At 31.4% G+C, this 14,593-nt stretch overlaps 1 protein-coding gene across 1 annotated transcript in view; it reads left to right on the forward strand.

Moving 5' to 3' along the window:
• Window positions 1–14,593, forward strand: part of LRRIQ1 (leucine rich repeats and IQ motif containing 1) — a 234,048-nt gene that overhangs the window by 66,477 nt on the left and 152,978 nt on the right. The window contains exons 12-15 of the mRNA XM_063646532.1: window positions 6,106–6,299; window positions 6,614–6,741; window positions 11,769–11,842; window positions 14,231–14,324. Of these exons, the coding sequence (XP_063502602.1) occupies window positions 6,106–6,299; window positions 6,614–6,741; window positions 11,769–11,842; window positions 14,231–14,324 (490 nt within the window). The remainder of the gene's footprint in view (window positions 1–6,105; window positions 6,300–6,613; window positions 6,742–11,768; window positions 11,843–14,230; window positions 14,325–14,593) is intronic.

Consider the following 14,593-nt stretch of genomic DNA (forward strand, 5'->3'; position numbering starts at 1 on the left):
GACAAGCACAAGCACCGGCCGTAGTGAAGGTGGATGAGAGGAATTCCTGCTGAAGTGACCTGAGGTCTCTGTGGAGAGATGAGGGAGGGTCACTGGCTTTTCTTCCTAGATAGGTGGGGGATATGATCTCTTTACCTATCACACCCTGATTCCAAGGCTTGTGAATTCTAATTCTGATGACATTGTAGCCTATCTCTGTCCCACAATGTGGTTGAGTGTCATGAGAAACATCTGTTTTGCAACTCTTCGTTGGTGTGGTTTCAGGGCATAACCTCATCACTCAGCCTGATACAGACAGCATCATGGCTCACCTGTTCTCCAGTGTGTCAGCCTTCTGCTTCTTGTAAAGTGAGGGCTCTACCTTTGAGCCTATGCCAGTGGGTGTTGGTTGTGGTGGTCTTAACTGGTTTGGTTGCCCTGACATCAGACCCTGGAGGTAGTGGTCAGGTGCCAGAGGAGTTGGACTGGGCTAAGTAGTTCACCCATTCCCAAGCCTCTAGATAGCACACTGAACGATGCATATGAGTCCTGAAGGGGCTGTACTGGAGTCAGCCTAGTGCAGAGTTCAGGTGCTGATTGTGATTGGGTGCAGGGTGGTCCCCAGGTCCCCAGCCATGGTCTCAGGAAGTGGCAGCCAGCACACTTAGGTGGTGGAAACCCAAGGGAATATTACAGGCCTGTAGGGGTTTGGTTTACAGAAGGCTCTGGGTTTCAAGTGAAACATTTAGGCAGTGCAGGGTCACTGTGCTGTGTGCTGTTCACTCTAGCTCTGTCCAACAGCAGCATTAGAACTGTATGAAAGTGGGTCAGTATGATAATTAAAGCTTTCATTTCTTGCCTGTCTGAATTATGTAGTTCACTTTAGCTTTTTAGAAAACTTATTTTCCAAACATGGTCTAATGGATTCCATAGTTTTGGAATTCTTTCAGGTTTGAGAGTATCTGTGAGTCGCTTTTGTACCTGAATGAGAATGTAGCTGTGCATTCTATTTTTAGGTCACACTTTCACTTGGTAACTTCATGGTCATTGTTTCATTGCATAAATGGTATTGTGTGTTGCCATGGTAAATCTTGAGGATAACTGGATTTTCTATCCTCATAACTGATTTCTTCCTTGATACTCAAGTACTATTTTCTTTGTCCTTACACAGTAACTTAACCAATAGACATTTTATTGTCTAAACATTCATTAAAGTTTTCTTTGGAAAGTAATATTCTTTCCAAACTATGGATTAAGTTATTTATTCATTTCTGGAAATTTTTGATTTTTATATAGTTGAAAAACTTTTTGGTTAGTTTTCATTTTTTTATTATAGATGATCCATATTTTGGTTATATTTGTCTTTCACTCATGCATTTTATTATTTAGTTGATTTAACCTATGTCATTTCTTCATCTGCTTCTTCACACTTAATTCCCAGTGTGATTATCTCCTCTTTGTGGACAACTCAATTTCTAGCTCTCTGTTCCATATATGTTTTTTCTAAATTATTTATTAGCTCGGTCATGCTGTTACTTTGGTCTGTTTGCTTACCTACATCTGTTGTTTTAATATCTTTGAAATCTAGTCATATCAAATTTTTTAAAATATTCTTCTGTAGCCCAAAGTATTTTCAACATTTTGTCCTTCTTGAGTTACATTTTCTTCAGAATAGAGAATCCTTATTGTATTAGTTACATATTGCTGTGAAGCAAATTATCCCAAACCTTAGCAACAAATATTTATTACCTAGCATTTTCTGAGAGAAATCTGGGAATGCCTTACTTAGCTGGGTGTTTCTGGCTCAGGGTCTGTTGAGGTTTCATTTTGTAGCTGTCAACCAGGACTCTCATCTTCTCAAGGTTCAGTGAAAATAAAAAATTTACTTCTAAGCTCACTCACATAGTTTTTGGCAGACCTCAGTTTCACATATTTTTGGATAATTTCCTTTTAAAAAAAAGATTAGGCTGACTTTTAAATTATATAATAAAAATGTGCCTTTCTTAAATGCACCTCTCTCCTCACTGCGATAGTTAGACCAGTGTTTTAGAGACCAAACTGAATCCTTTAAAAAATAATTTTGCTGAATTTTCTTTAAATCTTTCAACTTAAAATCTAAGAGATATGCCTTTCCTTCTATAGAGAGCATTCTCCCACTTTGGCATATAACAAACACTTGTGATGGGAGAGAGCATCGGGTTTTCCCAAATTTTTGAATAGTTCAATTCAATAACCATTTTTTTTTTTTTTGCTGCTGTTGTTGGTGGCGGCAATAGTGGTCAGAATTAAATACAAAATAACAGTTCTTTTCAATACTGATTCTTTTCCCAAATATACTGTTTTTAAAAAACACTACACAAGAAATTAAATTATCATTTAAAAATATAAAAAAAGAGAAGTATACAGAATGAGCTGTGAAACTTTATCTTTCTGCTCACCTCCTTTCTCTCATTTTGCAGGGGTGACCATTGTTAACAATTGCTTGTGACTCATTCTAGACCTTGTCCTATGCAATAAAATGAGAGATATGTAGATTTAAGTTAAGGTTCATGTGTATATTTAAATTTAGGTTTACTCCATAGCTAAAAGCCTATGTATGCAACTTAGGTTTTACATACAGTAATATATCATGGACATTCTTCCATTTTAGTACTACTCTATATTAAAGACTATAAATATTCATTTTAGATACACTCCATAATTTAACTGTTCCCTTATTGATGGACATTAAACTTGTCTCCATTTTTTTGCATTTAAATAATACAGACAAGAACATTTCTATGTATTTGTTTATATTGGTGTATCACTATGTAGTAGATTCATAGAAGTAAAAATGCTAGGTAAAATATTTCTTAATATTCTGAGGCTTGAAATCACGGTTATTCCAGCAGATTGGAATCTCTAACAGAATGTTGAATAGGATAATTGTACCTTCCTTGTACTTGATTGAAAATTACGTTGTCTTTTAAAATTTGATATTAGCAGATAATTCTTGTTAATTCCTTCTAGACTAATATGTGGCACACTGTTAGTTGTTTTTGACATGTACAGCCCTAAGGTGGTAGCACGTGTGGCATGTGTGAGAAAAAGCAAGGAGGCCAGCAAGTTAGAATGAACTGACAAAAAGAGACAGTAGTAGAGGATGAGTTCAACGAGATTATGAGAGGCAGATCATGGAGGGTCATGTAGGCCATCTTCAAGGCTTTGGAGAATCTTCTCTCCATTATCAAAAATATAAAGTCTACAATTATTGTCTCCACTTCCACTGCACTGATGAAAACAGGTTTTCATCCTGTTTATACCACTAATGCCTCTAGTAAACTGTTTCATCACTGTCAAAACATTGACCTCTTCTGATTCCTTTGTGAACTATACCTAATACTGTGGACTGTTTATAATTCCGTATAAATAAAAATGCCTTTCATAATACAATTTCATAATTGTATACTATTTTATTTTTATTCTTCTACCTTTCTTCATTGCAGAATTCTGTTTGCATTTTCCTCGTTTCTTCTCCCAATTGTTCTCCTGCTTTATCTGCTTTCTCCTTTCAGCTTTCTTTGCCGAATCCTACACCTTTCGTCATTGTGTGACCTAATGTTTCATTCTTGGCTTTCTTTTTGGATGACCCTTGAAAAATATCACAAATATGTTCCCCATTCCAAATGAGTTAATAGAAATTTCTATTTCAGATTAGTTCTGGAAAACTTAAGAGCAATGTATATGGATTTTAAAAATATTAAGCCTATGTAAGTAGACTGCTTAAGACATTTAAATATTTAATAAAGGACATTTCACTTTACACAACTACTAATCTGTTTTAATTGGTATTTTATTTTGCCTGGGCTGTCTGCTTCAGTGGATTAATTGATGCTCATCAGATATGATTGTAAGGCTTACAAAATTTCAATATATTTTCTATTTTAGCAGACCTTAAATTTCATGACAGCCAATATACATTTATTAAAATATATAACAAACTATTTCTAATCCATTGAAATTTATAATATAGAATTGATCTGTCATTTTAACTCTGTCAAATATTTGATAAGGCAGAACAATTTATTCCCAGATACTAATAGATAACAATTTTCTCTAAGTTGTAATTGTTATTTTACATTATAGGAAAATATCAGTACATCAATCATAGATTAAAAACTTAAAAATGCTAGAGTATAGCCTGAATTTGGATTTCAGTTTGTCTTCTTCTATGAGCCTATTATGTATTTTCATGCTTTCTTTGATATTACATGATTTATTTTTCATTATAAGAGAATTTACTGTTTGCATAAAAATTTTTTATAAGAAATAACATTTATAACATTAAGTTACTATATTTGACTCAAACTATTAGAGATACTGTAATTTTGAAATTTATTTAAGATATATCTTGAAATATATCTCTATGAAACATTTTTATAGTACACTAATTTTCTTATTGCATTATCTGAATTTTTAAATATATGCTGAATTAAGTTTTCTTATAAGATTTCATTAATATTAATTGATTCTTTTATTTCTTCATCTCATAAAAAGTAGACTGTTCACCCTTTCTTTCTGTGAATTTATACATAATCAAAATAACAAATCTTGGGTTAGATATTCTAAATTCCCCCAGGATAAATGTATTTCATAAATTCCAGGTATCAATTTTTATACATAATATATATTTTAAAAATTACATATTTAAATTTATTATCAAATAACCTTTTTGTTTTAAAAAACTCATGTTTATGTCAACATTTAATTGAAAAAAAAAAACAATTTTGTAGGAGTATAACAAGAAAATCAGAATGAATCACAGTTCTCCAAAATGCAACCTCAGGGACTCCTGTGTATACAGTTCTCACTAAAGACATTCTGCTTACCAATGCGTACTTAAGACCTTAAACTTTACTTCCAGTTTCTAGAATTGCTTATTTTATTTTATTTTTATTTATTTATTTATTTTTAGGACTGCACCCATGATATGGTGCCTATAGTTCTTTATTTTATTTTATTTATTATACTTTAAGTTCTAGAGTACATGTGCACCACGTGCGGGTTTGTTACGTATGTATGCATGTGCCATGTTGGTGTGCTGCACCCATTAACTCGTCATTTACATTAGGTATATCTCCAGTGCTATCCCTCACCCCTCACCCCACCCTATGACAGGCCCCAGTGTGTGATGTTTCCCACCCTGTGTCCAAGTGTTCTCATTCTCATTGTTCAATTCCAACCTATGAGTGAGAAAGTGTGGTGTTTGGTTTTCTGTCCTTGCGATAGTTTGCTCAGAATGATGGTTTCCAGCTTCATCCATGTCCCTACAAAGGACATGAACTCATCCTTTTTTATGGCTACATAATTTTAACTAACAGAGTAACACCTACAGAAAAAAAATGCATAATCTAGTATCTGATTTAAAGAACATTTTCTAGATTTTTAATATCTTCCTGGAAACTTTACAAACTTCCTCAGCGTCTTTTTCTCATGCTAACTCCTGATGGCTGATTTAAGCAACCTTCTCAGTTTTTTCCTTATGACCACTGAGTTACAGTTTCTAAGGCTCATCTAATATTTTGTAGATAGTATCATACTGATTTTAAGTTTATCTGGTCAAAGAGGAAGTCCCTCACGACAATATTGAAATACCTGAAGAATATGCTACTAATTCATTGGTTCTGATGATTGTACATACTTCATTTGGGAATCTAAGGTAGATATTCAAATGGTAGGAAAATGACATTCTAATACTATACATGCAACCTGAAGCAAGGATTCAAAGTTTAAAGGCTCTGGAATGAGTTAAAAACTATTCTTTTAAGAAAAAAGTCCTTATATCTCTCCCTTGTTTTATTATTTGAATATAAAGCATTCATTCCCAGTGTATGCCTTTTAGTACTTTGTGCAATTTTTAATTGATAGATAATTATGTCATTCAAAAATATGTCACCCAGCTACCAGTTTAAATAATAACACAGTTTACAAGATATGTTTCATCAGGAATTTGGACTAAGTCCTCACTTGTAATTAATGATAGTGAGAAATACAAAGGTGCAATTATTTAGAAAAAAAATGGAAACTTTTCTTCTAGAGTCTGGAGGACTGTATGACACAGGTGATCTTATAACTTTTTTCTTCTAGGTGGTTTAGAATCTTTGAAAAATCTTCAGCAACTAATTTTGGACCACAATCAGTTAATTAGTACAAAAGGTCTTTGTGATACACCTACCATTGTATACCTAGATTGCTCCCATAATCATCTTACTGATATAGAGGGCGTTGAAAATTGTGGATTGCTCCAAATATTGAAGTTACAGGGAAATTATCTGAGTGAGGTAATTGCTTTGAATTAATTGATTTCTGTGATAAAGCAACACTTTTCTTTTGATAGAAATACCAATCACATTTTAAAAGCAATTTTGAATAATTATTTTGTTCATTTTTCACCATGAAGTAACCTTTATCAAGAATATTAAATATCATACGGTTAAGAGAAATTTTATTCATATTTAAAAAGTCTTATACTTTATGATATGCACTTCATCAGAATCTATTTGTTGTTAGTTTTGGAAGGTTGTATATTTTTTAATTGGGCTAAATGATAAAATATTTTGCTTAATATAAACTAATAAACCAAATTTAAATATAGCTTCCATCCTTGGAGAATCTTGTTTTACTAAGAGAATTGCACTTGGATGATAACAGCATTTCAACTGTGGAAGCATTTTCTTCATACTGGCTGCCTTTACTACAAAATATTACTATCTCTCAAAACAGGTAAAAGCATACTTAAGAAATAAATTCAGTGAATGATTGTTTAAAATAAATATGTGATGTTCATAGACTACCATAAAAGTTAGATTTCTCTAATAATTCAATGAGATTGCATCAAAATAAATTAGTATATAAATTATAAAGATAACATTATAGAATTTTTTAAAATTAAAATGAATTATTGGCATACCCTAAAATTTTAGTAGAATTTTATTTGTCCATTTATCTTTCTAATTTTATTTCTTCTCAAGGATGCACTTGTAGAAATCTCTCAGGGAAGATTTGTTTATGTTTATACGGAGCATAGTCCTTGGAAAATACAGGAGGTAGTTAATTTAATTCAGAAGGATGTCTCATTCTCTCAAATGGTACTTATTAAGTCCTGGAAGGGCAATTTTTAATCTGCTCTCAACTTGCATGTCTTTTTGAAACTGTTAGGATGGATTTAAATTTGATTTCCCTAAGGATATAAAGTAACACTTAAAAAAGTACCTTAACATTCAATTGAAATGGGTACCTGCCTCAGAAGATCTGTTTGAAACCACAAAACATCTGGATCTTTGCTGAGAATAACCGGCTAAACCAAAACAGGAGCACAATATGTGTATTTCTCCTCTGCTTAATATTTCATTGTAATCCATTCACTCTAATATGATTAATTTCTTCATCAAAGGCACAAGGAGTAGGGGAAAGAAACCACCTTTAACAAGAAATTGTTCCTTTAAGTTATGCAGTGCTCACAAAACACACGAATAAGGACAATATCATTTTTACATATATACCTATTTTCCCCTGAGACATATAAAATCATCTCTCAGTCTCTTCCACAATAGTGTTCATCTTCTAAGCAGGTATATACTAAATGACCTAACTTCCACCTATTAAACTTTGACATTGAAAAACAAATATGTATTCAAAAAATCCCCTCAAATTATTTTAATCAATCTAAAATTTAAAATTTGACTTGAGTTTAAAAGGACATTTGTTCCCAGAGCCAGCTCCATCAGATAATACTGTGTAAGTAATTTGGGCAATTCAAACTCCTTGGATCTTTTCAGAATATTTTCCAGGTACAGAGTATGCTTTCAAAATGAAATATTCAGCTATGTTTTGGACATACACAGTAAGTCACGGAGGAATTGAGATACCTAACATATTTTATAAAAGTGGACCTCAAGCCACATTAATGAGCATAAAATATTTAAAAAGATTATAAAGAAAATCAAGAAATTTTTTGACAAGTAATGCCTTTAATTTATTTGGGCAATTTAAATTATCAAAGATAGTCTATTTCTAAAAATTAAATTTAATACTAGCTGATAGAATTTCTCTATCAGTATGATATGACATATGCATATTGAGCTGATAAAATGGGAGTTACATAAACTAGAGAATTAAATATTTTTTAGAACTGAGCATGATAATTGGAATGATTGATCCAAATGTTTTCTATTTATAATTTTGTTTGCGTAATCTTATAACGTTTGACTATTGAGATGGGGTTTGCTATTTGGGGGATAGAAAAATGAGTAATGTATGTTCTTACACCCACAGAGCATTTTGGCATAAAAGAACTTAATTTTTAAAACTCATCTATAGCAAAAAGTAAAATTATTATATAATATATGTGATTTTGAAATTTTAAATAATACTGTCACTGATATTGGAATATATTTCTTCTGAGTCTGTCAGAGCTCTTTGTACATGTAACCTTCTGCCATTATTGAGAGGATGAAGGGAGAAGGCCCAAGAGCACCAGGGAAATGTCATTGATAGTAAAGGACATATGAAATACTAAAATGATTTTGTAATGTCATAGTGTAAAGATAATCTTCAACCTTAGAATATTTCACAAGTTTATTTTCATTGACTGTAGAAATTATCTATTTTAATTTATGCTCTTACATGGGAAGTGACTTTTTTGAAAACTATGTTAGGTTTGATAAAACCAAATCTGTGTTTGAATATTGAACCTACAACTTGGTCAGTACATGTTGAGCAATTCTGCCATCTGACCCTCAGTTTTTTCTCACAAGTAAAAGTGGTAATGCCTACCTTACCTATTTTATGGGATTTTAATGATGATCCAAGGGGAAAGGGAGAATAATTTTATAATGTGATATTTGGATTTGTGTTTGGTATGGATTTTAAATTATATATACTTTTCCTTTCATTTTTGATATTTTCATCACAAAGAAGATATTATGTGTCCATATGCTTTTTTTCCCAACAAATGGAATACATATAAAGAATGATACTTAGTACATATTGTTTGAAATACTTGTTTCATCCTGATTTCTGTTTTAAATTTTCAGTAAGACATGTGACTGTTTTAAGTTTGACTTAGTGCAGTTCTAACTGGATGATTCTCTGGCTTTATAAGCCTTTTTACTTCCAGTGAGACTCTAAGTAGGAGCAGAAAGTGGAAACTATTACCCATTGGCTGTTCATTGTACAAATCTTTTGCTTTTTGTCGTCTTTGAAATTTATATCTTTTTAATGCCCAGGGCTAATGTGACAAGGTCAAATGGTTTTAGGTTTTCACTAATGTCTTTTGTCTTTCTGGTTTGAATTTTCTTGGAAACAATATACACAGAATGTCAGTAAAAGGAAAAGTTCTAGAGGTTTTTTAAAAAAGGATTATACTATTAAGTTTCTACCATCCTAATGAGTAGTTATAAAGGTGAATGAGTAGCCAGTTTTCTTGATTAAAATTTCAGAAGAAGAAAACAAACATGATTTTAACAGCACGGTTATCTGAAAAGATTACTTTCAATATTACAAAAAGATTTTTTCGAAGCGTATATTTCTTTTCTTTGATTTTTGCAAAGATTTATTGATTTTTGATTCTAAAAAATTATTGGTTATTTTCATTTGAGGTCTTTTTATAACCTATATGTTACCATATAACTTATTGGCTAAAAGCGTGAGATACTCTGAAAAAAGAAAAAAAATTGTATTCTGAATGGTTTAATATGCCATTACTATTAATATTTCAAAATCCTTTCACTGGAAGGGTGAAGAGTTAGTATTAGAAATATATTAAGGGTAGAGCACAGAAACGGTTTTCTTGTTAATAACAATTTTCTTGTTAACAACAATTTTCTTGTTAATACATTTATTAAAATTTTATTTTTACTTGAATATTTATATGTATAAATTGCATGTAATAATTATACAGAATGTGCTTGAATAGGAAATGTCATAAAATTGAGACTTAAACCCACTAATTATGTATAGGTAAAGCCTGAATTTCCTCTATCCCTCCATCTCTTCCCACCCCACTTCCCTTCCCTTCCCTTGACTTTTTTTTTCCTTTTCTTTACTTCAGTATCTGTGTAAGATTTCAGTAAATTTCACTGTTATGGAGTATATGTACAAATAATTCAGTGTATGTAATGGCCGATATATTCTCACTTTTATTACCTTGGATATTTTCTCCTGGAAATTGCTTTTAAGAAGTGGTATCTTATATGTTTAATATGAATGTAATATTGTATTTAGGATTGGCAACATGTAGAGAGATGTTCTCCCAGCCTCATTACATCATCTACTTTTTCATCAGTAGTATATCTTCTTTCTCTCTGCTAATGCTGAAAGGGATAGTACAGGGGAAGAGTGACGGTCAATACAAGGGTTAGTCTTCTGCCAGACCCCATGAGGCTTCCACTCACAGGGTTACTCTGTGAGCTTCTGACCTGAGAATATAAAAATAAGAGATTTTGTTGTTGGTGGTGGTGGTGGTGGTGGTGTTTTCTATGGCAGTGAGTTTGTAGAAATAAAGAGGTAAAGGACCCTTCCAGGACAACTGGAGGGAGAGTATAAAAAACACGAAAGCAATAAAAGTGAAAATTAATGCATACTTATTTATTTTGTACCAGAGATAGACCTTGAGCCAAAGCGTATTTTGAACAGCTATGGAATTATAGTGGGAATTAATTCAGAAGACTTTTCTAATTGTGGCAAAAAAAAAAAAAAAAAAATATATATATATATATATATATATATATATATAAAACGAAGGAGTTTTTGTCTTGCTTAAAGATTCAGATGAGCTGGCTTAATTTAATTTCCAAATAGCTACAGGTAATGTGATATTATGTTACACAGTAAGTGTAGACTTGTCCTAGTTGGAAATGCAAATCAAACTAGAGTTAATTTACCCTTTATAGCTTTTATTTCCAGTGATGTGGGTATTTTGAATATCACGATTTTTGTTTGAATACGGATTTTTGATAACAATTATAACTTAGAAAACAATAAAAACCTTTAAATGTAGGAGGAAAATTAATTATTACTAGATTATAATATGCATAATTAATTAGTATTAATTTTAAATATCAGTGTGTTTTGGCCAAGTTTGAGTCCATTCTATTGAGGTAAAACATTTTATATTATTCTGTTCTTATACTCATTTATTTACATATTGAGTATATTTCCAATTTAAAAGTAAGCCCAGTTTAATTTTGAATACTTACAGTACTATACTTTCAATTAGTAAAGAAAGATTTTTTAAAACAAAACTAGTGATTAGTTAGTTCTCCTGTTGAAAGGTAGTAATTTCTCCTGTTGAAAAGTGATTTTTCATTTGTACCTTAAAAGTTTAGGTTATGTGTTTCAGGCAGGGAGAAAAATGAATAAAAAATGTAAATTCTTTGTAAATTTGGCCTTATATGAATACAAAACAAAATAATTAGAACAAAACCCACTTATTCTTATTTAAATAGCAAATACACATGAAAATCCATGATTTTTGTGATTGAAATTAGTAATTTCAGGATTTCTTTTAAAAAATGAATAGAAGTCTTCCATCATAAATACGTAGAAGTCTATAATTACTGCATTTGTAAAAAGCACTGTTAGCAAGTGCTGTAATTGTATTGTACAATTATAATTGTATATATAAAATTGTATAAAATGTGTATAATTATATAATTGTATTATAAAAATGTATTGTTATATAGTAACAATGGTAACATTAAGGACTTTCCAATTTAGAATTTTGATGAAGTTTATGTTTTTGTTTTCAGCTTGACCAAAATTGTACCACTTTTTCATTTTGTTTCATTGGAAAAGCTAGATGTCAGCCACAATTGTCTTTCTGGTAAGTTTAGCATAATATATGTATTTTAAATAATAGACTTTTGACTTTCTGTTTCAAATATGATAAGGGGTTGTTTTAAATGCATGAGTTAATGGCATTTACATATAATAAACCTGTAAAATAAAGCATGCTGAAATAATTCACTTGAAATTTTATTTCCACTTTTACAGTCATATTACTTCCACCTCTTTCTGGTAGGCCTAGCCAAAGTCACAGTTATGCTTTTATTTAAAAGTCATACATCTTTTACTTATGAAATGAATAGCCTAATGAAGATGAGCAAACAGTATACCTAACAGGTATAGAGTAGTCACTCATTAAAAATTTATTAAAGAATCATGACTTGAATTGACTCCTTCCTTTCCTCAAAATTTCTGCATTCCCAGTCCCAGTCAGTCCACTCCTAGAGGCAGCCACAGACTGAATTTATCACCACACATTAATTTTGTCTTTATATTAATTGGATCAAACAGTACATTCCTTTTTTTCTACAACTTTCTTTGTGTGATATTAGCATCTGACATTCTACCACTTTGTATATTTATTAATTTATTTTTCTGAAGTGTAAGGGATATATGAATATATCACAATTTGTTTATCCATTCCCCTGTTGAACATACTTTGATTGTTTGTGGTTTGGGGGTTATGAATACAAAGTTCCTATGGTTCTTGTACAAATATTTTTGCAGGCTTAAGTTTTCTCTTCTCTTGGGTAAATGTGTAAGAGTGTAATTGTTGGATAATAGAGTAGGTGTAACTCTAAAAGAAACTGACATACTATTTTCCAAAGTAGTTGGAACATTTTACAACCCCACCAGAAATAAGAGTTACAATTGCTCCATTCTAGAGAGCTTTTAATAATTTACTATGTTATCTCATTGTGGTTTTAGTTTACATTGACCTGATTAATAAAGACGTTGAACCTCTTTACAAGTGTTTATTGGTGATTTTTGCACCCTATTTTGTTGTGTGTATTCAAGTGTTTCACCATTTTGGAAATGTGATTATTTTTATTTTTCTTATTGATCTATAAAAATGTTTACATATTCTGGACATCATTGTCTTATAAATTTCTAGCCTTTGTTTTACCTATCAATTTTCTAAATGGTACATTTAGATGAGTAGATATTTTTAATTTTCTCGTTATTTTTGTGTGTCCTTTTGTAATAAATTTTTCACTCCTAGATTAGGAAGATAATTTTCTGTGCTTTATTCTAGAAGCTTTTGTACTTTCAGTTTTTACTGTTAGGACTATGATCCCTTTCAGATTAATTTTTATGTATGGTGTGAAGTAGAGGTTGAGTTCATTTTTTATATGGATATCGAATTGTTCCAGCCACACTGGTTGAATAAGCTTTTTTTCATAATAGAATTACTTTGCCATCTTTGTGCAAAAATTGTTTTACATTTGGTTTTCTTTGGGATATGTTTCTATTGATTGCTTTTCTCATAACTATGGCTAATGTTTTACTATTTCTTTGGATGTCTACTAAGTTTTAACTATTTGTTGAACATTGTAAATAGTTCAGTAAGTCAGGGTGTTGTCTTCCTATAAAGGATGGTAAGTTTTATTCTTGCAGGAAGTCAAATTAATTATGAATAATTTTTAAATAAGTTTGTTCCTGCCGGGCTTAGTTTTGTTCTATTTTAGGACAGGTCATTTTAGTTTTCTTTCTTTTTTTTTTTTTTTTTTTGAGACAGAGTTTCATTCTTGTTGCCCAGGCTGGAGTGCAATAGCACGATCTCAGCTCCACCTCCCGGGTTCAAGTGATTCTCCTGCCTCAGCTTCCCAAGTAGCTAGGATTACAGGCATGCGCCACCATGCCCAGCTAATTTTGTATTTTTAGTAGAGACGGGATTTCTCTATGTTGGTCAGGCTGGTCTCAAACTCCTGACCTCAGGTGACCTGCCCACCTCCGCCTCCCAAAGTGCTGGGATTACAGGTGTGAGCCACTGCCCCTGGCCCTATATTCACTTTTTTAAAGGTAAAAAGATCCATGCAATTCTATTTCGTTGTATATACAATTTTAATACTTATCCTATTACTTTAGATTTTACTTCTTCAGATTTTGTGCTTACAATCTGTCACAAACTATTCTGTCTTTTGTACACATTATCTCATTTAATCCTAACCCTATAAGACAGATATGAACCTGAATTGTAAAGCAGATTTGCAAAAGTTCACACAGCTGTTAAATGGTAGAAACATATATTCTGACAATAGTCTGTGTTCTTAACACAGTCTTCTTTAAAAAGCATATAGTATTCTGCAGAAGAAATAAAAATATTGCTTTTCTTTAATAGCTAACCAGTAAATACAGTGGTCATAGACTTATGATATTTGTTCTAACTCTGTGATACCTTTCAAAATGATTTTATTTTCTGTAGATCTTAAAAGTGCCATAAAATGGTTTGATGCATGCTATTCTCTCCGTGAATTGTCTCTCACTGGAAACCCACTTCTTCAAGAAACAAACTGGAGGTAAAGAAGCATTGTTGTGCCCCATGAATATCCATTATTATAGTTGCAGAAAAAACAGTTTGATAAAAATTGTCCTATGAATAACAATTACCTGGGATAAGTTAATTAAAAAATTAAGTCATTTTAAACCAAAAAATTTTGTAAAAGTAGTTTTAAAAATGTTTTTATTCTAAAATAATTTTCTTGCACATGTATGAACTAATACAAAATTGAAATTAAAATTGTAATGTAAACCATTAATTATGTGACAAGTTTAGTGTGATATTAAC

Source organism: Pongo pygmaeus, chromosome 10, assembly GCF_028885625.2.
Source record: "Pongo pygmaeus isolate AG05252 chromosome 10, NHGRI_mPonPyg2-v2.0_pri, whole genome shotgun sequence".
NCBI classification, from domain to species: domain Eukaryota; kingdom Metazoa; phylum Chordata; class Mammalia; order Primates; family Hominidae; genus Pongo; species Pongo pygmaeus.